The following is a 24,952-nucleotide window of genomic DNA, read 5'->3' on the forward strand; positions in this document are numbered from 1 at the left end:
GTAAAACACTGCACAAGTGTACCAAATTTTTTTTTAAAAAAAAACAGAGAATTTGTTCAAGACATTCAACTTTCTCAATTTGGTCTCAATCTCCAGAAACAAAAACCCCTCTCAAATCTTGACCCCTCTTTCCCTCTCTCACTTACTTTCCCTCTCACACACTCACACACTTGTCCCCTCTCACTCTGTAATTTCATTACTGACGTTACACGAACAAAGCTTTCCCCACTTCAGTTTTCCGTCGAAGCTTAACAACCGATCCCCAAAGACCCCTAAAACCCTTTCTTTGATTGTTATACCAAGTTCTTCCTGACAAATTGACTATCGATTGGTCTGCATTTGCCACCAACGTATGATGCCGTGTGGTTTTGTAGCTGGAATTGTTTGTTGGTGGTGCAAAGTGGTTTGTTTTCGCGGTTTTAGCTAGAAATGGACGGGAAATTTGGTGGGTTTGTTATTGATCTTAATGAGACACCGTTGTCTTCTCCTCGCGAAACGATTTTGGATGACAACGACGACGTTGTGATAATTGAACGGCCTCCAGCGCCGGCTGTGGGGCTGGTTGAGGTGGGGAAGAGGAATGGAGCTGCTGCGGCAGCTGGTGGTGGTCCTTCGGTGGTGTGTGTAGGGTGTGGAGATGGGTTTAAAGGTAAGATTGTGGGGAATACTGAGGAGATGAAGAATTGGAAGTGTTTCAAGTGTTTGCTTAGAAATGGCAGCGGAAGCACCCGTGGCCGAGGTAGTGGTGGTGGTGGAGGTGGAGGAGGTAGAAGGGTGGGACTATTGGATATAAATGCCTCGCCTCCGAGGGAGGCGGAGGTGGAGGCAGAGGGGGTTCACGTGGGCCCTGGTGTTGATACGGCAGCTGCCTTGGCGAGGCGAGGTGGCGGGGACAGGAGTCACGGCGGCAAGTATGAATTTTTTGTTTGTTACTTTAGCAGTTTTTGATATCTTTAGAGATTAATTATGGGATTATCAGATAATGCATAAAAGTTTTTGAGCTTAAAGTTTAGGTTTTTGGCGGTTCCTTGTGTGTTGAAATTTTATTCTTTACTCGCTAGTTTTTTGGCGTGGGTGAGTTTGTTGTATCTGATTGGTGTACATCGTTCAATAATTTTCGAAGGGCAGTTGTATTGCTGGAGTGCAACTATATTTCCAGATAATTATGAGTTTATAATGCAATTGGCTCACCTCAAGAATGCAGATTTATTATGTATGTGCCTTGTGATGGATGTTCTTTGCCATTCATGGTAGAGGCCGGTACATTTTACTCTAATGTGCGCCATTTTATGCTCGCTTTTATAAGTTTTCTATTTTTGCTTAGATAAAGCTACTAGCTGGTGCTCTGGTGCTATGTAGCGCATAAATATAAAGTCATCCGTAAGTTGTGTACATGTTTGCCTGGACAGATTTTGACAATTAACTTCGGAGATGATATTTTTGGTGCTTTAATATGTATCACTGTGTGGTTTTCATCTGCCTTAGGTTGCTGCCTTGGTAATGTAGCTATACAAATGAACTGGACTCACTAACAGTAGCAACATTAGCATGTGATTCAGGTGACTTCAGATGGCAGCAGTAATGTCAATAGGAGGATCTACTACAGTTGTTTGTGCCTTCAATCTATTATTTCTTATGGATACAAGTCAGTGGCAATATAAAAGAAGACAATGTTAAGTCAGAGATCTGTTTAGACCCATGGACATGCAATGATATGTGCTGAATAATCAAAGTTAGAATGCCAGATTATTGGCCTTAAACATGAACAGTGAATCTCTATCCATGTTTTCTTGCCTTTTCAATTACCCCTATTTGATTGTCAAAGACCTCTTTTGCATGAATTATCTCTGAGAGCGTTAGGTGATGGACTGTTGGGCTGCATCTGTAATAATTTTGTGAGTGAAGTACCAGGTAATCAGGTACATACACAGTGAGACAAACAAGGGATATGAAACCCTTCTTTAGTTTTATTGGAAAAATGAATTTCATGAATCTGATTATGAAATACATGCGCAATAGCTGTGGTAGTGCCTGTTAAGAAACTAGAGGTTTTTGGCGATGCAAAAATGTAGGTTTGATGATCTTTTCCTATGTATTTGGAGCCTACTAGGTCAGTGAGATCTGATTTGTTTGAAATAAGAATTGTTGCTTGACCTTTTGCCCTACGTACTCTGACATCAGTTAAGAGGAAGAAGAGTTGCTTAACTCTTAGTTCTTAATAGTAATAGTTTTTAGCTTTGTTCGGTTATTGGAATAGCATCATGGGAAAGTCAATGCTGATAAAAAATAGTTCACCCATATTTTTTTCCCTAAGTGTGAGGAGATTCTTCAACGGAGTAAAGATATAAGGTGCTTATTTAATGCTACAAGGATATTGCATATCATCATTAAGTTGTGTTGCTGCCAGATGTAATTGTTTGGTATTAAGTGAAAAAGTTTCTTGATTATCTCATTAATTGAGATGTTTGATCCTTTCCTAATATGTGTCAATTGCTATAGAGTGCAGGTTATTGGTCACTCTTCCTATTCTGCCCGTCCAATAAATCTTTTTTCAGCATTTTCAAATATGTTGCCTCCTGAGAAAAGATATCATCTTCAGAAGGCCCCACAGATCCCAGCAGATATTGGTAAATCAGGTACAGGTGATCTAGTGAATCATGGTGGACTTTCTGATACAAACTCGAATAGGAATAGTCCAGGATTCACATGTGAAGGGATACTTCAGGGCAGTCATTCTACATCAACAAATTATCTTCCTCAGAGTCCAAATGACATCTATCTTCAGGGTCTTAGAGAATACGTTGCTGAAAAAAAAGGTGTCTTAGGTGAAGGTTGGCGTGTGGAATTTGAGTTTTGCGATAAAAGGCTGAAAACTTTTGCCGTTTACATTGCCCCAAAAGGAAGTAGGTTTGAATCAATCTCTGATGTTGCAGAACATCTGGGTTTGCCCTCAAATTCTCATCTTCCACAATCTGAGAATGCAGAAAATGGGTTGGTTCCTCTCCAGAATGGATCTCATCTTTATCAAAGAAGGAAGGAATCATCAGGGGACACGAAATCTAGCAACTCTCGACCTCGTTCAAGTATTCCGAAGAGCAGCAGCTTGCTGAGCGTGAACACTTGCCTGGTAATTATACAAGAAGCACCAAGGGTGGCCTTTTGAGAAGAGGCTACCTTGGGTTCCTATATGTAGATGTATTGAATGTCTGCATTCACCTTCCTTTAACTCCCTTTCCCGTGACATAGTGTTAGAAAATGTTCCCCTTGATCTTACATCATCTTCTAGGAAAAAGTTACATGATAAATGCTATTTATTGTCATTCCAGGATGGATTGCCTTTGCAGTTTGAGGACTTTTATCTTATAACAGCAGGCGTCATTGATTCACGTCCAACTTACCACAATGCTAACCAGATCTGGCCTGTAGGTTACAGATCTAGCTGGCATGATAAGGTCACTGGGTCCCTCTTTTTATTTGAGGTTAGAGATGGTGGTGATTCTGGACCGGTATTTATGGTTCAAAGATATCCATGCTCGACACAGTCAATCCCTGTTGGTTCAACAGTCCTCACCAGGCCAAAGTTCAGCTCTTGGAATGGGGAAGGCACTGCTGGGAAAGATGATTTGGGAACATTTGGTACTATTGATGACGAGAGTGTTTCAATTCACATGATGCTGACAGAAAGTAGCCCACCTCATCTGGATGCTGATATCTCTTCTAAGAAGATGGGGAGTCAAGGGCTTGATGCTCAGAAGGCAAATCTCTCCTCACCTGATTCTTTTTCTCAAAAATCTGGAGACTTGGTGTCCAATTTACTTGGAGATAGGGACAGCATTGGTGAATTTAATGTGGAAGGAAGATCGATATCTTATGTATGGGACATGGTCTCTGAAACTTTTCTGCATGCTTGCCATGAAGCATATAAGCAAAAAGGCACAATTCGGTTTGGATGTGATCATGAATATTATAGAGGCCAAGTAAAAAATCTGGACAATCCAGATGCTTTATCAAAGTATTCTCATTTTGCTGGCCCTGTTGTCATGCCATATTTAATTCAGAGGGATACTGAGTTTGACTCCACTTGTCAATTGATTGCAAAGTGGTTGGAACAGGAAAGATTTGGACTTAATGAGGAATTTGTGCAGGAGATCATAGAACAGCTTCCAGGTGTTAGTGGCTGTTTAGAATATAAGCCTTTGACTAAACGCAAGCATCATTCAACACAACAAACGGTCAGGAGTGGGTTCCTCCAGGCTAAAAGGAAGAGTGATGCACACAGTCAGATGGAATCGGATAGTTACTATATAAACTTAATAAGACCCGGAAGGCAGCCAAAGTACTCAGCATTAAGAGGTCAATTTCCTCAAGGCAAGCCACTTTGCTCGAAACTTCCTGCTTATTTGATAGGTGATGCTCTACAGGTAACATGAATTACTGCAATGCTGGATTAGAATAAATTGAGCCTTGTAATTACCTCTGACTAATTCTCTTTTGACTGTCAGACTTGGGAATTCTTTTGGCGTTTCTTTGAAGTTTTAGAGCTGCAAGAAGCTTTCACTTTCCAGGAACTTGAAGCGGAATTGATTAATCCATGGCTTGATGTGCCAAATCTGTCAGAAAAATCAGGCAATGTAATTCGTGGTTCTGGAGATGGCTCTTCTAGAAGGGAGAGTGAAGTCTCACGAGTCAGAGCCTATACTGGTTCTTACAGATGTACTGGCATTGTATTGTCCAAGATTCACAGCTCATTACTGAAAGTGCTTGTAGGCGAGCTGCTTTCAAAAGTTGCTGTGTACGTGGATCCTAAGTTTGATGCTGGAGAACCTAGATCAAGACGAGGCAGGAAAAAAGATGCAGAGTATACAGCTTTGTTCATGAAAATGAAGCTTGATATGATGCCTATCAACAGTCTTACTTGGCCTGAAATTGCACGGAGATTCATTTTGGCAGTGTTATCGATGGAGGGTAACCTTGATTCAGCAGAGATTGCTTGCCGTGAGAGTGGCAAAGTTTTCCATTGCCTGCGAGGTGATGGTGGAACTCTTTGTGGCTCTCTAACAGGGGTTGCAGCATTGGAGGCAGATGCAGTTGTGAGATTGACTTTCTGTGCTTATAGTATTTATGTATTTCTATCATTTGCTTCAATATTACTTTGAGCAGCTCAACTTTCAGTATAGCAAAATTTGTTCAACTGTTCTTTTAGCTTTAGAAAGTGTTATACAACTTGCACTTGTATTGGTTAGTCAAAACACGAACTCCTGATGCATGTGGTTTTCAGCTTCTTGCAGAGGCAACAAGGCAAATATTTGGTTCACTGACAGCTAAAGGTGAGGCAATGTGCACGGATGCATATAAATCTGATGCAGTGGGTGCTTCAAAAACAGTGGAGATGGATACTGATGAAGTCCCTGAATGGGCACAAGTGCTTGAGCCTGTGAGAAAGCTTCCCACAAATGTTGGAGCTCGAATTAGGAGGTGTGTCAACGAAGCTTTGCTGCGGAATCCACCTGAATGGGCAAAGAAGATATTGGAGCATTCTATAAGCAAGGAAGTCTATAAAGGAAATGCATCAGGGCCAACAAAGGTGTAGTTTTTTTAAATTAATTAATTTATTGTTATTGTTGTTTAGCGCTAAAAAAGGTGTCTCTCTGTCTTATGTTTAAATTATCTTTGTCTAATCAATTTTAATTTAAAGTGAAAATTTTCTTTCTTCTTCCTCTTTTTTCCAATTCTCTGTGGGGTCTGGTTTCACTTCGATATCTGATGGTCTTATAATGTTTGTTATTCATCATTTACAGAGAGCAGTTATCTCAGTGCTGGATGATGTCAATCGCGAGAAACCACAGCAAAAACCTGAGAAGAAAGAAAAGATGAAGACCTTTAACAATATGCCTGATCTTATTATGAAACAATGTCGGATTGTGCTAAGGCAAGCTGCAGCAGCAGACGAAGATAGAGTCTTTTGCAATCTGCTGGGGAAAACATTGTTGAATCCTAATGATAATGACGACGAGGGACTTCTTGGTTATCCTACAATGGTTTCTCGTCCTTTGGATTTTAGGACTATTGATTTGAGATTGGCTGCTGGGGCCTATGGGGGATCTCATGAAGCTTTTGCTGACGATGTTCGAGAGGTAATTTTTTTGGCTCAAGTTTTCCTGTACTGACCTATACTTGGTTTCGTCTATAATTTTTTAGTATAGATGGAGAACATTTTTGTTGCTGGTTATTTCGAGATGAGTTTTTAATGGGAAATTGCATGTTTTTCAACTTCCACAGATTTCTTCTTGTTTATTACAGTTTTTTTTCCCCCATTGTATTTTGTCATTGTGCTTCACATGTACTTACAAATATGGGAATAGGAATTCTGGAAATTTTTGCTTTTGGATGCAAAAGCAGCAAGGAGCTTAAACAGTTCCTGCCCTTTTGGAAGCAATACAAACTTGATGTAATGTTTACATTGTAAGCAAATGGAAATGTTTTCATGGCCATTCTTCATTCATTATTTTATGTTTCTGGTGAGCATTTCAAGACTTAGCATTTTTTTTCTTTTGACATTTCTATTCTCCCGTTTAAGAGTCTCGTGCTCTAATTATGGTCTAAGCAATTACTTTGCACTTTCAGAAGCACAAATCCGCTTGTGGTTGTGATGGTCTAAAGTATGAATTTTGTTAAAGGAAAAATTGTTGATAACATATAAGAAAATCTTATGGTCGTAAAACTTAGATATGACCATCGGTAGTGTCCTTTGCTTGAGACTTGTTAGCCAGGAATAGTGTAAAATCTTCACCCAGCAAACATAGAAACACGTAATTTCATGCATTGTGGTTTTCTACTTTGCATAAGTTAGTTTCCTGGCATTTTTATGCTTTTTGAGTTTTATAAAATATTATCTTCAGTATATGCAATGGGAATGTGAAGATGGATGATTGTTTTGTTGTTATTCCCAGGTTTGGCATAATATACACACTGCATATAAAGGACAAAGCGATTTGATTGATCTAGCTGAAACATTATCCCAGCAATTTGAAGATCTATATGAGAAAGAGGTTTGTTGTAATTATCTTTTCTATCTCCTTATATTTCTATTTATATTACTCTGACTTGGAAACCTTGACCAATGGAACAGTCTTTGTTTATTTTTGCCTTCTATTGTGTCACTTTAGATAGAAAGAAGCCCCAAGAATACGTTTTTGGGATTACCGCATTAATTATAATTATTAATATTCTAGGTTAAAAGCGGTCTCAATCTGCATTTTTCAACTGCATTATATTTTTCCTTCTTTTAAGTTGCATAATTTGTTGACTGATTTAGGTCTGCGCAAAGCATTTTACTTCTTTGTCTTCTAATTATTTTACATCTTTTCTAGGTTCTCAACCTTATTCAGAAAACTATGGTGCTTGCTGGCATTCAGCCTACAAGCAGTGAATCTGATAATCAGAGAGATGAGATGCTTGCATCTGTGAGTGAGAGCTCACTTCCCAAAGCTCCTTGGGAGGAGGGGATCTGTAAAGTTTGTGGCATGGATAAAGATGATGACAATGTACTATTGTGTGATAGTTGTGATTCTGAGTATCATACTTATTGCTTGAATCCTCCACTTGTAAGAATTCCTGAGGGAAACTGGTATTGCCCTTCTTGTATTGCTGGTCAATCCATGTCTAACAGTGCTCCTTATGGCACTCAAGTTGTAAACCGATATGGAAGAAGAATACACCAGAGGAAATATTTACACCCGATTTTGGAGATGCTGGCTCAACTGGCAAATACCATGGAACTAAAGGACTACTGGGAGTTTAGTGTTGAGGAGGTTAGGCCTTCAGCAACTTGTCTGTACATTCACAATTTTGTCCAGTAAAAACTTGCTGCCTGGGAATAAAGTTTATTTTGATAATGCATTATATCTTCTGTTATTTATGATTGTTTCAGCGTGAATTAGTTTGCATCACATAATGAAGTAGGAGTTAGCTTTCCCTGAGCTTGGTCTTCTTTGTTGATATTACAGAATATGTTGTCTGATTATACATGATGCGCTTTTGTATTCTGGGGCTCATTTTCTCCTTTGCATTTGCTTTTCCTTTCTGCAAATGATGATTTCCTTTTGTAGTTTATGGAATTGTGTCCACTAACCACTGTCTCTGGAAAAATGGAAGGTAGTTGAATTGATACTAGACGAATAAAATCATTCTTAAGGTGACTAGAGACAGCAATGGTGATACAGTGTTCATCACCAGAGGACCTGCTGTCTGCGGGTGTACCTACCCGCTTTCTTTTCTTTTTGGCCTCTTGAAGTTATACATCCTTTGCAATACAGCATTTTTTTTCTGTAATTGTATCATGTTATTGGATTGCATCTATATTTTTGGTCCTCTACTTCTGTAATTTTCTTGAGCTTCTAGTTTTCTGACTTTTCAGTAAGCTGATTATCGTAACAAAGAATTGCTGGTGGCTGAATTCAGATTCTTGACCAGCAGGGTGATCAATTTTATTAATCAAGCTAATTCTGGTCAACTAAATTCAAATATATGGCTTCGATGCTTTAGTTATAGGATGTAGTTCTTTTACTCCAGTTGAATTCACTTTTATTTTTTTCGGCAACTAGCTCACAAATTAGAAGGATTTACAGTTAGCTAGATATCTTTGACTGTTACACCGCACACATCAGAAACATGGCCAGTCGATCTACACTGTAAAAACTCAGACACCACACTTCCCTTGGCATGCAAATAGATGTTGACGTACATTGTTACTACCCAAATTATCCTGGCTAGTTTTGTCTGCTGAGCTTAGGATGGAAGTTTTGCTGCTCTTCTTTGATATCAATTTGCATCCTAGTTTACTTGTGGATCCTTTTTTTTTTTTTTCAAACAGTTTGCTTCTGATCTAATATGAGCTGATTAAAGAGTATTTTCCAACTTAATATGAATAAGTCTGTTTTCTCCTTGTTGCAGAGAATTTCGCTTTTGAAGTTCTTGTGTGATGAGGCATTGAATTCAGCCATCATTTGTGACCATATTGAACGAAGCAGCACTAGATTTGGTGATTTACAGCAGAAATTGCGTTCCCTCAATTCTGAACGGAAACTTTTGAAATTCAAGGAAGAAAATTTGGTTGCAAACATGGCAAAGACAAAGGGCCATGTGCAGGGTGGAAGTGGAGAATCGGAGTTGAATGAGATGGCATCTCTGCCTGCTGACGATGGGAAATTTAAGGCACAGTTGACTAATAGCAGCAAGGTTTCACCCTTTGGTAGCTTAATTAAGATGGAGGATGGTCAACAGGCCAAAGATCAAAGTGATTATAGTTCAACAAGCATGTTGGAGAAGCAATATCCTACCGTAAACACTCAAGTTTCAAAGGCTTCTCTTGCAGTTAATCAACTACGAGGTCAGCCTTCTGGAATAGATCTTATTCAATCAAGCTATATTAAAGGATCTAAGTGCAAGAATGAGTTGGCAACGTCTATTCAACAAAAAGATGATCAAAGTGAAGACAATGGTGGGACTAATATTGATGAATCCCAGGAGTTGGGATGTGGTAGTTCCAGTGTTTCAATTCTATCTACAGGTCAGCTAATGCCAGAAAACAAATTGTCTGCCACATCGAGTGAACATGCATTCGTGCATATGCCTTCCTCTCCGGTTCACCAGTGTTCTACCCATGCCAATGATGGTCTTTCACAAGAGTGCGATGCTCAATTGAGCAACCTTAAGAGCGAGATAACTCGTTTGCAGGACTCAATAGATACACTTGAGTCGGAACTCCTCAGGACATCTGTAAGGAAGGAATTCTTGGGAAGGGATGCTGATGGCAGACTCTATTGGGGTTTTGGCAGGCCCAGTGCTTGTCCACAGATATTGGTCAATGCGAGTTTGAAAGCAGAACAGGTGGTTGAACCAAAGAGTTTCTTCCATAACTTTAATTCATGGATGTCTTATAGTGCTGGCACTGATGTTGAAGAACTCATGAATTGGCTGGATGATGGAGACACAAGGGAGAGAGAATTGAAAGAAGCTATTTTACAGTGGCAAGGTAATAAATCCATGGACAGCAGTCATCCTGACAATGATATCCTGGATGGAGGACCGGTCATTTCCAATAACATATCTAGTGCAGGAAAAGCTAGAGATTCTGATTTTCTAGTCACGAAAGCTGTGAGTGCAATGGAAAAATGTTTTGGTCCTTGCTTGGAGATATGGACTAACGATATGCATAATAATCTTCAGAAAAGTAGATCTCCTGACGAAGGTAGAATGTACAGGTGCGAGTGCTTGGAATTGATATGGCCTTCTAGGAACCATTGCTTCTCATGTCACAGGACATTTCCTAATAGTGAAGAACTTACAGAGCATGCTGGTGAAAAATGCAAAACCTTTTCTACTCTTTGTCCAAGTAGCCAGATAAGTGAACAATCCTCAAAGCATAAAAATATGTTGAGGAATGAAAAGTCAGCAGAGAAATGCTCTGGCAGTATGAGCACTAGTTTGACATCTTTGAGCGAGAAATATGGTAATGGATCTAGTTTCCTTGATCATTCACTGGAACCAGAGTGCCCATTTAATTTTCAGGAGATTTTGTCAAAATTCAAAGTTGAAAATTCACTTACAGAATTGGTAAAGGAAATAGGATTAATTGGTTCCAATGGTGTTGTATCCTTTGTGCCTGGTAAATCTCCTTATCTTGATGACGCTTCACTGACCTTGGCCCCAACAACTGATAATGCAATTGGCCTAGGAGATGTACCTTCAGTATCAGAAAGTCAGCAGCAGCAATCTGACCATGGAGCTAATACTGGGGTGAGTGCAAATGAAATTTCAGGTTATCTGCAAGGCAGCAAACTTGACAAGCGTGAGGGCGTAGGAAAACCTGAGTTTGCAAAACCCATGCTTCTAAGTCAAAGGGGTCAATCTGCTTCTACAAAGGAAAGAAACTCAGTGCTTGGCATATATAAGAGATGTGTGATTCGTGAATCCTCATTGATTCCAAAAGTAGGCAAAGCTTCTGAAATTCTTAGGTGTCTGAAAATTAACTTGCTTGACATGGATGCTGCTCTCCCTGATGCTTCTCTCAGGGCATCAAGATCACACTCAAACAGAAGATGTGCCTGGCGAACATTTGTAAAATCTGCCAAGAGCTTATATGAGGTTAGTTGCTAACTTTGGCTTTTAGTCCTGCTAATTCTTTTATTAGCTGATATAACTTTGGATTTTTCTTGTCATCTTTGAGAGACCTAATATAAGCATTGATGAAACTTATGCATGCATGTTAACTGGTATGAAAGGTACACTATGAATTTGTGGTAGCTGTTTGTAACATTATTACCAAAATGTGTCAGTTTAACTGGAACTTTAAAAGAATTCTTTGTTGGATTATGACATCTTTGAAAAAGAAATGGCAAAAGAGTTTTTCTGAACTAATGATGTGGGCATGAGCTTGAATATACCTTCAAGTTGAGATCACTATTTGGAAACAGGAATTTAGATGGGAATAGGTTTAATGTTTGCTTAATCATGTCAAGGTTACTTGGCTAGCCAAGTTGCAGCCCTACAGTGATTTACCTGTATTAGCACAGTGACTGACATGCTTTACCTTGAAATTCTATGTATTTGGATTTGGAATTCCTATTGAAAAGGAGTTGACATTTTATCTTGAATGATGTTGGCCCCTTTCTATGGTTAGTACTCGTTTATGCTGTTCTTTCATCTTTGAGAATGGGTTACGAAGTAAGTTGTTTGCCCTTGTTCTTGGGTTGCATATACGTACTTGTTTCCTATTTATCCTAATATCCTTGATAAGACAATGAATTGAGTAACGTCTCCTTTGATAAAATGATCAACATAATAATTTTCCTGAGCTCAGACACCACGCATGTCTACAAGTCATGAATGTATTATCTATGTTCTAAAGAAAGTTATTGGCTTCCTTGACCTCGTGGTTTTGAGGGTTTAGCTTTCTTGTCTTCCAGATGGTTCAAGCTACAATCGTACTTGAGGACACAATCAAAACGGAATACCTAAGAAATGACTGGTGGTACTGGTCGTCCCCTTCAGCTGCAGCTAATATTTCAACTCTCTCTGCACTTGCTCTTCGCATATACTCCTTGGATTCTGCAATATTATATGAGAAACCTACTTTGACTCATGACCCAATGGAAACAACTCTTGATTGCAAATCCGAGAAGGAAGCTCTGCAAAGTTCAGGCCCAACTAATAACTTGAAGCCTAGCAATCAGCTGATGCAAAAGATGCCTGATTCAGATTCTGGAGAGAATTCAAAACCAAGGACCAGAGCAAGCAAGCGAAGGAGAGATTCTGGAGTTTAATTTTCGATATGTACCTTCCTCTCTTTAGGAGAGCGAAGGTAGTCTGAGCAGAGTTTATTCCATTGGCATGGTGGACTCCAATGTGCTTAAGCCTCTCTCTATTGGTGTTCGGCAAGGTACTAAGAGCTCTTTATCTGGTCACTGATTTGACTACAATCTGAGAGTAACTGGTTTCTGGTGGATAGCCTGCAAATTATCAGGCATCCTTGTGCAGCTATTCGTTTGTTGCTAATTTATTCTGAGAAGCAAAGAAACTTCATGGCCTTGCTCTCCCTGGTCTGCTGGGTAAAGATGTCTACCACGACAGAGAACTTGGAGCAAGCTCGGACGGATTTTTGCTCAGAATTGTGTTCTGGCTGCCCTTTTACAAGGTAGATCAAGTTTTGCATAGTGGAAGTACAAATTAGGCAAAGCGAGATGTTTTCATATAAACAAAACAGTCAAAGAAACGAGGCATAGGAAACAAGTCAACGTCGTCATGTACATAGATAGGAAACTGAGCAGGTGTAGGTTTGTGTATATATTGAGAGAGATTTCATCATCTTACGTGTCCTATTGAGAGACTGGAACTAATTATTTCGCATTCGCTAATAGAAAGAAGTTTTAGACACATCCCTTTATCTCTATTGTTCTCCCAGGATTAGTTCTGGAAGAGCCGTCGTAGATAGGTTTTGCAGGGGGGGAATTCATTTCCTAGCTGAAACTCATTTTTATCTTCTAAATACATAACATCAAAGATTGACCCTCTTTCGGCTGCCCCATTCAGATTGCCCTCTTTCGGCTGCCACATTCTATCAACCCGCGAGCCAACTCTCTAATGGTCAATGGGAAACAAGGCTGAACTTCATTATCAGCTTTTTATCGACCCAGCACGGTCTGTAAGTGTGGAAACACAATTGGGTTTCCTTTTTATAGCGCGCCTCATGGGAATGCGCCCAATCAAATGAATAAACATAAAATTACATCGTGTTGGAACTAACGGCAAAGTGGCTATGCGAGTACGCTTAATGCTTTGCCATATGGTTTTGGTGCTTCAACTCCTTCGGGACCATTCCCTTGCCTTGTGGCTTTGGTCCTTCAACTTCGTTCTTGAAAGGCGTTTTTATCCTATTTTATTTGTTTATAATAATACTGCGAAGAAGATTAGTGTCAAAGACGTCATTTTGTTTGTGACGTACATCATGCAAGGCACAAGAGCTTGTGTCATTCATGGAAGGCGTAGAATAGTTCAGTATGCTTCAGCTAATTCTGTGAAGAAGCAAACCATAGACTAACCGGTAAAAGTACATTATAGCCTTGCTTTAGGAGAAGCTTCCATAGTAGAAAATAAACAAATATGGGGTAAATGTGAATTACATTTAACGACGAAGGCATAGCAGCGGCTAAACAAACATGGAAAAATTGTGAATGCATTTAACAAAGAGGTTACGAAGATACTGGCAACGAGCGTCGGCTTGACATCCCGCCCTTTTATCTTAGCAAGTAGCATATAGATATCGATGTAGAATACCATCTGCCTGCTAGTAGTGCAAGATGGACTTCGAGAATATAACGCTAAACAAAGTCAGTCTGGCAGAAGGGACCATCCTCAAGATTAACAACACGTGCTTTAGCCCATCCTAAATCATGTCCTAGACCGCAAAGCCAGACCCGTTTCTACTCTCTTAATCTCGAATATTAGCATCCTCCACATCTTCAGCACAAACATTTCAGCTTCCTCATCTAATATAGCCTGGAGCCTATTCAACATCTCAGTTGCCTCTACATGTTCCCTGGTGCTGGACATTATGTACTCTACCAATGAGGGCTCTTCCTCTCCCAGAAATTCTGTAATCTTCTTAGAGATCCAAGGTTTCATTCTCTCATGCAACGCATTCTGTCAAAAAAGTTGACATGACAGCAAAACTTCAAAATGCAATCAAATAGGAAAATAATTCACAACTATATTAAAGCTAACATGTTAGACGCTCCAAATCTTTTAAATGGCTGAAAACTATAAACTTGAGAACAACATCTTCCATAGGACCTGCCCAAGCCTCGTGGGTAAAATGAATAAAAGATCCAGTTTTCTAGTAGGAAAATAACAAGGAGACTTTAGCAATAAAAAGGATCTTACACTCCTTGCGGTGACTGACTAACAGGATACAAAAAGAAGAATAAACATTGTGGTTTCTAACTTTTCTTTGTTTCTTTCCTGAGCTTTAGGATCAGCACAAAGACTTGAAAGGCCAAGTCACTGTTTTCAAACCGACCAGGTAAAAGCAATATGCAACACACTCAGCAAGCTAATAAAAATGTAACAAATAGTGCATTAGGAGGCATGTTCACCTTATCATAAGTTGCCCAGTTTATCCCATACGAAAATAACTCATCTTTGGTCTTTGGAATCATATCAATCAACTGTTTGGCATCCAAGAGCTTCTGATTATCTGGGGCCTTCACTTTATCAAGTCCAGGTTCTCGTACCCTGTCCCGGTCCAAACTCTCTTTCCTACTTTCTTCTCTGGTGCGTGTAAAATCATCGCCATTTCTGTCCCTATCCCTCTGGCTTGATCTATCATGAGACCTCCTACATTTTTCCTTTTCCAAATCAGGCTTCTCATCCTTAGAATTATTATTTGATATGCGTCTTCCAGACTCTGTTGCCACTGCCAAATTAGAAGGTGGTGGTGCTTCAGAAACTAATGAGTGGATAGCCAGCTGTTCCTCTGTTGAGTAATCAATTGGAACTAGAGGTCTCATCTTCTTTTCCTTGTGCATGTCCTCATCCTCATCTTGGTCAAATACAGAAGGAACAGTGGTTCTTTTCCCCGATCCTTGCAGACCAAAGCCCAATTTTCTAGATGGAGCATTGCTATTTTGCCGTGCATCATTTGTAGAAAGAGAAGCCATCAATGACAGATCAGCAATACCATTTTGCACAGTCCCATCACCTAACACTTTAACACAAATCTTGTTATAAAACATCAAAAAAAATTAAATTCAAAAAGTACGAAGAAAATGAGCTAGCTAACTAACCAATACCATTATTCACAACTAAATCATCATCAGAAGTCCCTTCAATGGCCTTATCCTTGCTTCCACAATTGTTTTCTTCAGGTAAAACACTTCCATCACGTCCATTGCCAGATAAAAGCCTTAATTCCTCCTCCTGTTCTTTCTTCTTCCACTCTTCCTCAGCCATCCTCTTGGCCTCAGCAACCTCTTCTTCTTCTTTCAATCTATCAGCCATGTCTTCTTCCTTTTCCCTTTGTCTCCTCCTCCTTTCCTCCTCACTATCCCTATACTTCCTCTTCTTGCTATAACCATCATCTCTTTCACGCTCTTGATTTGCTATCTCTGATTTGCGCTCCTGTGCCCTGTTCTTCTCCCTCTCTCTTTCTCTCTTCCGCCAGTGTTCTCGCTCTTTTTCTCTAGCTTCCCACTCTTTTTCACGTGCCTTAAACCTACGCTCATCATCCCGTATTCTATATTCTCTCTCCTTCTCTCGCTTAGCTCGTTCTTGTTCACGTTCTCTCTCATACCTTTCTAGTTCTTTCTCCTTTTCTCGCTTGAGTTCTCGGTCACGGTCTCTGCTTCTCCTATCATGCCTTCTTTCACGATCCGGTGGCGGTGAACTTGTTTCAGATCTATCCTGCTCTCCTGATGGTTTGCTTTCACTGGGCATCTCATTTTCGTATTTGTCTTCAACAGCATCTGCAAAATGATTGTGAAGCAATTCAAACATTAAAAATATCATAGATTCATATGACAGACGCAAGTTTAAAATTTTCATGCTATTGTCAACATATGTACCAGCTTTTGTAGTATCTGCATCCATTTCTCCATCCTTTGATCTAGCAGAACCTTCCAAGTTGGAGTTAGATGAACCATCAGCAGCAATCTGAGGAGGCGGTGGAGGTAAAGGTCTGCTTTTCAACCTCTCCTCTATCAGGCCCGTGAGCTTCTCCAAAGCCTCTTGATCACCTTTTCTATCTTCATCAGTTACAAGGCCAAAGCTGGAAGCATCCCTATTCTCATCATTCTTTGTGTTATTGTCATCTTTTTCTGAATCTCCTGTAGCAGACTTTGGTGATTCCAAAGAGGGCTTTGACGCATCTTTCTGTTTATCAGCAGATAAAACTCCACCTCTCTTTGTGCTCTCGGTACTACTTTCGGTTTCAGTTTCATTGACATTCTTCAAGCTTTCTCGTTTTTTTCGAACAAAATCGTCTAGATAATCCCGAGTTGCTTGATTATAGTTTAACTGAGAGGGCATATCAGATATTAGCAGTGTCATATCAGATATTAGCAGTGTCATATGTTATCTTATCCAAAGTACTGCTCTATTTCCGGGTTAGATTAGGGAGGGAAAGAGGAAAAGGGAGAGCTTTCTAACTGGAGTAAGAGCCAGCTGATAACTTCAGAAGCAGGACTTGACAAAAACATCTATGATTACCCTATAGGGGAAAAAAAAAAAGAAGAAGGACAAGCCAATGCAATATTTGTATGTCTATGCATGCTTAGAGGCTAGTGGAAAAACAAATTAATATCACATCCAGGTGTGAGATCTATCTTACAACTTAAGATGTGAAAATCCATCAATTCTAATAGCACAGATTAAACCCTACCACGAATTCAAAAGCACACATGAAAAAGATGCTTGATGATTTTTAACACTCATTTTGCCAATCTACCTACCCCTTTTTTTTGCCCTTGTGTGTGTGTAGAAATAGAGAGAGGGTGTGTGTGTGTGTGCGTGTGTGTGTGTGTGTGTGAGAGAGAGAGAGAGAGAGAGTACCATCAACTCCTGTCCATCAATGTTTAATTTACTGAGAAGCCGAATTGCACGAAGAACCCCTTCAGCAGACTCAAATTCACAGAATCCAAAACCTTTAAAAGTTCCATCCGTAGGATTTTGAGGACGTCTCCAACTCTTCACAGGCCCACATAACTTGGAAAATTACATGCACATATACAGATGTCAATGCAAGTATACACGTCAAAACTCAATTGAATAAAAAATGGGAAAGCTGTAGGTTGAGATAATCATAATTTGATTATACAAATGAATTCCATTAATAAGGTCACGTACTTCCAACAGAGAAAGAATGAAGTCGTTTTCCACTGTTGAAGCTATCTTGCCCACATAAAGAGTTGTTTGCTTCTCTGTGGATGCAACACTTGGGACAACAGCCGGCCGAACAACAGCAGGAATGATTGGAGCTCGAGGACCAGCAACAGGAGGACGAGGCAGTGGGGGGATGACGCCACCTGCAGCCAGTGGACGTGTAGGATATGCTGGTCGAGCCATAGGTGCAAAAGGAGACGGATAACGAAGAATTCCTGCATCAACGAATCAAGATCTATGCAACTCTATCAGAGAATGCTGATAGCTAATAGCAATTTTAAGTTCTGAAAATATATTAAAAATGGGAATAAAAAGACTTTCACAAGTATAATCAAACTTTGTTACCAAACATTACAAGCAATTAGAGATGGCAGCACAGGAATGACAACACTCACCAGCTGAACAGATAACCTGAAGCAAAATCAAGGAGACAACATTGAATTTATAAATTATGAATGTGAAGCTGGACTTGGCTTATGCTCCCACTTGAAAACAGTAGCGTTCTAAACCTACCCCGTAAAGCAATTGTGCTAAATTTACATTGAGACTGGTTGTGTCATGTTCGCATTGATACAATATATTATAACCAACAAATTTTGACCTTCGTTAGTACTAAATATAGCAACCATCTTCAACCTGATGTCATATGCAGTAAACAAAATTCAGAAAATTAAAAAAATTCATATAATTGGAGAGATTGTGATACCTTGGTATCCAGAGGCAAGAAGCAATCAGTTGTTAACATGGTCTGCTGCCGGCAATACATGAATCAAGATCCGAATAAATGAAATAAAGTATCCTTACATCTAAAAGAACTATCCTATTAGAGTAAAGAGAGCAGAACCAGACATTATTGGACAAAAGATATTTGTTGCTAGATGACATCTTTCCATCATGTTCATTTAGATTAACAAGAAACATTTTCTTTCGCCATTTCTACAAATTAATGCCCACACAAGAATCAAAAGAATGAAGCAAATTTTTGTGCATACCAAAAAAGTAGTTGGAGATTGGGATAGTCAGTACACTCTAAAAAAACTCCATGTGAAGCCTTCTTCACCCTTTCTCACCGTAATCAGTCAAGAAACTGTAGGAGAAAACATCCTGTCATCGATACCCCTCATCCAACTAACACCAATCCTACCTTCTCACCAATTTTCAAACCCAGTTTCAATTAACACATATTTACAAATTGAAGCTCACCGCAGAAAAGTACATACACGAATACCCATAGACATTAAAGAAGCAAAGTAACATCCAGTCAACTAACATCCATAAATATGCAAGTGGCCACCTTATTCTTTTTGCTACTTATTTACTGTTAATTTCCTTAAAACTAATTCAATAAAACCATGCCAGAATCCATAAAAATTTAGCCTTTTTCCAAATAGGTCAGTTTCCTACTACTTATTGACAAGTATTGACTTCCGTAACTAATCCAATCAGACCATACCAAATTTGATGAAGCAAGCGCCTATTTGCAGCCAAAACAATTAGAATCAGTTCAGTTACTTCAGTAAGCTAGCAACACATAGGCTTGAATCAGCTTTTTTTTACGCAAAAAGGAATGAAACAATTTGTTGATAAATTGACGTGTGAATTTACCCACCCGGAGGAGGAATGACGCCCTGAGGAGCAGACTGGGGGAAAGCCGGGTAACCATTCGGCAGAGGTGCATACGGAGCCCTAATTGGCTGGCCTTGGGGAGCATAAGAAAGCGGCGGAATAACTGGAGGAACAGATGATGCCACCGGAACCTGCCCCGCCCCCGTAACAGATGGCGGCGGCGGCGGCGGCAACATGCCAGGAAACTGAGGCAGTGCGCTCACACCCGGAGGCGGCACCCCAACGGGTGCCTGATAACCAGGGTTGAGAGGAATTGGCGAGAACTGAGGTAAAGGAGTGGTTGCAGGACGGAAGGAAGGTGCAGTTGGCGGAACAACAGCACCGGGCTGGATCGAAGGCGGAGCTATGAGTGAAGTCTGCGGCGGCGGCGGGGGTGTGGTTTGGTTTGGGTTCGGATTAGGGTTTGGAGGAAGAATTGAGGACTGCTTAGGTACCGATGAATCGAGTTGTGTGTTGGGACTAACGGATTCGGACTGTAAAGAGTTGGACTCTGGTGCTGGTGGCGGTGGTGGTGTTGTGGTTTCTGCTGAGGTAGAAGACAACGGTTCCGCCATTGATACCTAATTGCATTCGATTGGAGCTTTTTCACGTTTATTTTGGAATTTTTGTCCCGCAAAACTTTTTTGCTACCGTGTTTATTTGAGCAGCGCCTGCTACTTATTCCTATGTGACGTCGTTCATTTTACTTTGCCACGTGTTTTTAGTTTTTGAATTGTTTCACTACGAATAGGATTATACCTGGCAAAGCACATGCATAAGTGCAAGTGCTTGTAGTAGCGCTCAGCTCAACCCTTCAAATTAGAAGGTTATTAACTTTAGATTCACTGGATTTGTTTGGATAAGAGTTTATTTGGATGATTTATTTGAGATGATTACTATAGTACTTTTTGTGATGTGATGTATATGAGATTAAAATGTGAATCAAATTTGTGAATCAAATTATTTTATTTCAAATCATCTGAATTTATTCTTTAGAAAAGTGGGTTAATTACACTTTGCCTCCCTAAACTTGGGCCCTCATAACATTTTATCTCCTAAACTCCAAATATATACATTTTACCAATTGTGATCAACTTTTTACAGAATTAAAATGAAGTTATATTTTTTAAAACCAAAATATCCCTACCTAATTCTTAAACACACATAATAAATACCTATTTCTTTAATAGTTACTAAATGCATCTAAACACAATTACAATATGCATTTTGATTTTTTAACACTAAAATGAATTAAATAATTCACAATAAAGAAGTCTAAGGAAATCAATGTATTATCTTAATGCTAATAGCAGTACTTATTTTAAATTGAATAAAATTAATTAGTGCATTAGGAATGAAATAGATTTGCTTAAATTCTTTTATTGTAGCAATTTTTAATATGTTTTATATGTGGTAAAAAATGTATTGAAAAACGTGTTTATAAATATTTTAACTTTTTTAAATGTAGAATTCAAACAAAATATAAAGCAAGATATGAATATACTATAAAATCACCAAATAGCATCTTATTGACTCATGAAAATCTTGTAAAATTTGCAAGGTAAATGAAAATTATCAAAACTAATCCATATACAATTTAAACGAAGAAAGATAAGCGATGAAAAACTTGTGCAGATATTTTAGAAATTTTTAAATTCTTTTTTTCTCAACAATACAAAATTTCAATTCTTTGGTATTATACCATCTTTTATTTTTAATTTTTAAAAACATGCGACCTTGTGTTTTTTCTAATAAGATGTTTCATATTCCAATTAAAAGTATAACACTAGTTTAGAACTAACATATAAGGGCATTAATGTCATTTTGTTAAAATTTTGGACGGAGAATTTATCATTAATATTTGACTAGTCAATGTAGGGGGTAAAGTGTATAGATTTAAAGTTTAGGTGGGCAAAGTGTTATAAATGGTCAAGTTAAACTGTAATTAATCTAAAAAAAAAACTTTAGATTAGCAAGGAATAGGAAAATGGCCAATTTTGTCCTTAAACATTTTTCTAGAGTCAATTAGTTCCTAATTTTTATTATGTCAATTTAATACATAAACTTAATTTTCAGATCCAATTAAAACCTCTGCGATGACGCCACCACCTAAAAACATTTTGGATCCTAATTTAACAATTAAACAAAAGGCATTTTGGAAACTTTGAATTATCTCCTCTCTCTCCACTACCAACCTCTATCACCAACCACCCACCTCCTCCTTCTCATTCCATCTCTCCCTCCCCACCCTCTTTTCCCCAACTTTGAGTTTACATTGTAATTGGGAAAGTAGAAGAAGAAACCTGCATATGCTGTGAAAGACAAAAAAGTACTGTAATTCTTCTGGTTCCTTCAATAATCGTGTCAGCGGGAATGGGACTAGGGAGTAAGGGAGATTCAATTGCCATTCTCGTCGTTTCCTACTTTTGTTCATTCTTTCCTAATGTAATGCTATCAATTTCCCTCGAAGCATTTGGCGAAAAATTAAAGAGTTGCCAACAAGATATTCTGGAATCTTAAGCTATTTCTACGGTCTAGCCTATCTTCGAAAATTCCTAAAAAATATATATAAAGCCTATCTTCGAGAAATGGACTAGGAATATGATTTCTTCTGTTCCATTGGCTTTTTCTAATGTTTCTAATGCCATTATATATTTGGGTTTGGAATTGTAGGTGAGTGGGTTCCCCAATATTCTAGCCCTTAAAGCTATTTATGTGATATGTTGAGCAAGTTGATTTCCCCTGCGTCAAAGTCCACCTTCCTCTTGCAATTTGCGGCCTTTGAGACTTAAAACTCCACATTTAGTCTATACCCCAGAATCTTTGAAGCCTTGCGGACCATGGAGAGAGATGTTAGGTGAAACTACTTGATCTCCTTAGACATCAAATCTTTGGTGGGTTAATGGTGTAGGTTAATGGGAAAGGGGGTGATTGAGGAAAGTAGCCGACGGAGAGAGGAAGGCAGGCAGTGGTAGCGGTGGCAAGAAGGGATGAGGTAGAATAAGGGTTAAGAAGTTAATTAAAAATTTTGAAAATATCTTAAAAAGGTTTTTAATTTAAAAATGTCCCAAATACTAATAATTTTTTTAATTTACTCAGTTTGATTATAATTCATACTTGAAGTTCCCGAAATACACTTATTTAACTGTTAAATTAGAAATTCAATTGTTTTTAGATGGTAGCGTCGCCACAAAATAACTTAATTGGATTAAAAAATATTTAAGGAGCAAATTGGCAAAAAAAAAAGTTAGGGACTAAATCGATTCTGGAAAAAGTTTAGGGACGGAATTGGCCATTTTTCCAAAAATAAGTTTGTAGTGGTTCCATAAATTTAAGTAAAATTTTGTACTTTGAAGGGTCAGCAGGACTTTGTTTTGAATTTAATGATTTGTTTTAATTTAGGTTTCGGAAATAGTATCACCATTATTGATTTTGTAAGTCCATGACCAATGAAAATTATTTATTTTTTGATACAATTTATCCTTTTAATTAGGTTTACTAAGTAATTTTTTTTATTTCTTTTAAATCCATGACCAATGAATTTTTACTTTTAGTATGGATTAGGATATTTCATCTTTATTTACTCTCTCATGAATGAATTTCAAATCAAATTTCTATATCAATGTGGCCATTTCGTATATTTTAAATTCAAAAAAACATGAGGGGATATTTATTAGTTAAAAAAAATTCAAAATTTCATTAAAAAAAAAAAAGAATAAGGAGTTGCAAGCATTATGACTTCATCATCCTAAAAATCCCTTTTGCAATTTATATGGACTCGTGTTAAAGGCACATCCAATGTGTGTGCAATTAGAAAACAATAAAAAATGAATCAATTTTGTATAAATATTATTTTTTTATATACCAAAAAATTTATATAAAATTTTCATGAATGAAATTTGGTTTATATTGCTACAGTAATTTGGTATTGACAAAACGTGATTAGGTGATTAGAATAAAAATTAATTTTTATAAGAATAAAATTGAAAGTTCAAAAGATGACAAAAAGTATTTATACTAACTGCCATTGCTCAAGCATTATATTGTATAGATAATTAGAAAACTTACCTACCTCTAGCCTCAAGGATAAAGCAACTCTCTCTCTACCATGCATGGAAGTATGAGTTTTTCTCCCCTCGTCCTCACATATCGTCTAATATGAGAGATTACCTGAATAACAATTTATAATTCTTTTAAGGGCTACAGGAGGTGGGGCTTATAAAAGTTTGCTGATCTCTTCAAACAAAAGCTTGGAATGACTCTCGACAAGGCTGATGAAATGAATTCTCTTGTTGCCGGTGCAAATTTTTTGCTTATGGTGGGATCCCTAAAGTACAAAGGTATATTTATATGATTAGTATTCTTTTTGCAAGTAACAAAATACAAGTGTATATGCATGTACTCGTGCTTTTTGCGTGCCATTTCTTTTCTTAAGTCAGTCTGAAGTAAGTGGTTTGTATTGAGGATAAATTCCCTTTTTTATGAGCTCTATATGATGTTTTAGCCATGCTTACTTGAGCTTGTACTGTAAGATTTTGGACTTCTTCGATTTGTATCATCCTGTGTGGCCTTCTTTATTGACCTCCTTACCTTGAGTGCTGGGACCTAATGGACGCATCAGTTCTGGCCAATGACAATTGGATGACAAACATATAAATTGTTTTGCATTCTCTTTGAATTGGCAGCCAGCAAAATAGGTTCTCTTGGATTCTGATTCTGATACTAAACATCTGAAGCAATTGTGAAAAGCCATAGAAAGCTGTCTAGTGATGATAACAATAATGTCAGATCATTCAAAAAAAATAAAAAACAATGTCAGACTAATTGACTGTTGGACTTAGATGTAGGGGTGCAAACGAATCGAGCGACTCGATTCGAGCTCGAGTTGGTTGAGCTCGAACTTGAACTCAAAATATTAAATTCGTTAACTCGCGAGTCGGCTTGTGAGCTTGAGTGTATATATATATATATATATATATTATTTTAATAGTAAAATTACATAAATATTCTTAATATTTTATTATTTATTAAGAAAAAATATTATTTTATTTATATTTTAAAAAATAAAATAATTATTTTTATTTTTTCGAGCTCGAACTTCAAAATTGTCAGCTCGTCAAGTTTGAACTCGAGTTCGATAAAATTAAGTGAAGACCCAACTCGGTTCGCTCGTTTGCAACTCTACTAGATGGTAACTTGGTGGAATTATAATGCTTATTGTAGTCCTGAAACACGGGAACTACTGCACACTCTTAAACCTATACTACACTTGATTACTCAGCCAATCAAGTACGTACAATTCCATTTTATCCAGGAGAATCCCTTTGGGCGGTGGAGGATATATATGTATTATAAATTTCCATAGCTTTTTTGTGACATTTTGCCTCATTGCAATTATTCTTTTCCTTTTCATTGCTGAGAATGCTTAACAGTGGCAACTGCTTGTTCAATGGCCGTCTGAGGTTTACCTGTCTGCTACTGATTGAGTTGGATGTATTCTGCAAGTAAAGTCAGGCAGGGTATAACAGTAGCTCGTCCAATTTTTATCCGGAGCTGTGTTTGGATGATATTCTTCTACTGCTGTATTCATGGTTACCAATATATATCAAGTTGTGGCTATCAGATTTTTGGATATGAATTTTCGAATTCAGGAAAAGAAAAAAAAAATTCAAAAGAAGAAGTGACATGAATGTATGTCCTATTGTTGGTTATTGTACAATTTCTGATTTCAGTTTAAATTAAAAACAGAAAACAATAGTATAGAATACACCATGCAAACAGAGAAATTGAGTTGTTAGAGCAATTTCTGATGTAAAAAAATAAAAAAGGTATGATTAGGTAGTTTTTGTAGAAGATGGGAATCGGAGATTTTAGGGTCGAACCCCCTTTTGTTAATGCTACTCTTGTTGATCTT

At 38.1% G+C, this 24,952-nt stretch overlaps 2 protein-coding genes across 7 annotated transcripts; one reads left to right on the forward strand and one right to left on the reverse strand.

The window, feature by feature from the left end:
• Nucleotides 1-429: 429 nt before the first annotated feature.
• On the forward strand, nucleotides 430-12,924 carry LOC113752694 (methyl-CpG-binding domain-containing protein 9). The gene is made up of 10 exons (XM_027296774.1): nucleotides 430-911; nucleotides 2,500-3,127; nucleotides 3,327-4,421; nucleotides 4,503-5,090; nucleotides 5,279-5,584; nucleotides 5,799-6,134; nucleotides 6,951-7,049; nucleotides 7,371-7,811; nucleotides 8,953-11,145; nucleotides 11,967-12,924. Exons 1-10 carry the CDS (start codon nucleotides 430-432, stop codon nucleotides 12,321-12,323), a joined length of 6,525 nt encoding a protein of 2,174 aa, XP_027152575.1. The 3' UTR covers nucleotides 12,324-12,924.
• Nucleotides 12,925-13,540: 616 nt separating this feature from the next.
• Nucleotides 13,541-19,671, reverse strand: LOC113751635 (RNA-binding protein 25). 6 transcript variants are annotated; one of them, XM_027295711.1, is made up of 9 exons: nucleotides 19,043-19,122; nucleotides 18,140-18,181; nucleotides 17,829-17,844; nucleotides 17,398-17,648; nucleotides 17,104-17,256; nucleotides 16,119-16,569; nucleotides 15,342-16,019; nucleotides 14,652-15,262; nucleotides 13,541-14,199 (listed from the first exon to the last, which is right to left on the reverse strand). In XM_027295711.1, exons 1-9 carry the CDS (start codon nucleotides 19,109-19,111, stop codon nucleotides 13,948-13,950), a joined length of 2,523 nt encoding a protein of 840 aa, XP_027151512.1. In that variant the 5' UTR covers nucleotides 19,112-19,122; the 3' UTR covers nucleotides 13,541-13,947. The 6 variants fall into 6 exon arrangements, with proteins under 6 accessions (XP_027151512.1, XP_027151511.1, XP_027151510.1 ...); XM_027295710.1 differs by having other exon boundaries at nucleotides 18,140-18,184; nucleotides 19,043-19,118; XM_027295709.1 differs by lacking the exons at nucleotides 17,829-17,844; nucleotides 18,140-18,181 and having other exon boundaries at nucleotides 14,652-15,256; nucleotides 15,348-16,019; nucleotides 19,043-19,671.
• Nucleotides 19,672-24,952: the final 5,281 nt, after the last annotated feature.

The sequence above is a fragment of the Coffea eugenioides genome, chromosome 11 (genome assembly GCF_003713205.1).
Source record: "Coffea eugenioides isolate CCC68of chromosome 11, Ceug_1.0, whole genome shotgun sequence".
NCBI classification, from domain to species: Eukaryota; Viridiplantae; Streptophyta; class Magnoliopsida; order Gentianales; family Rubiaceae; genus Coffea; species Coffea eugenioides.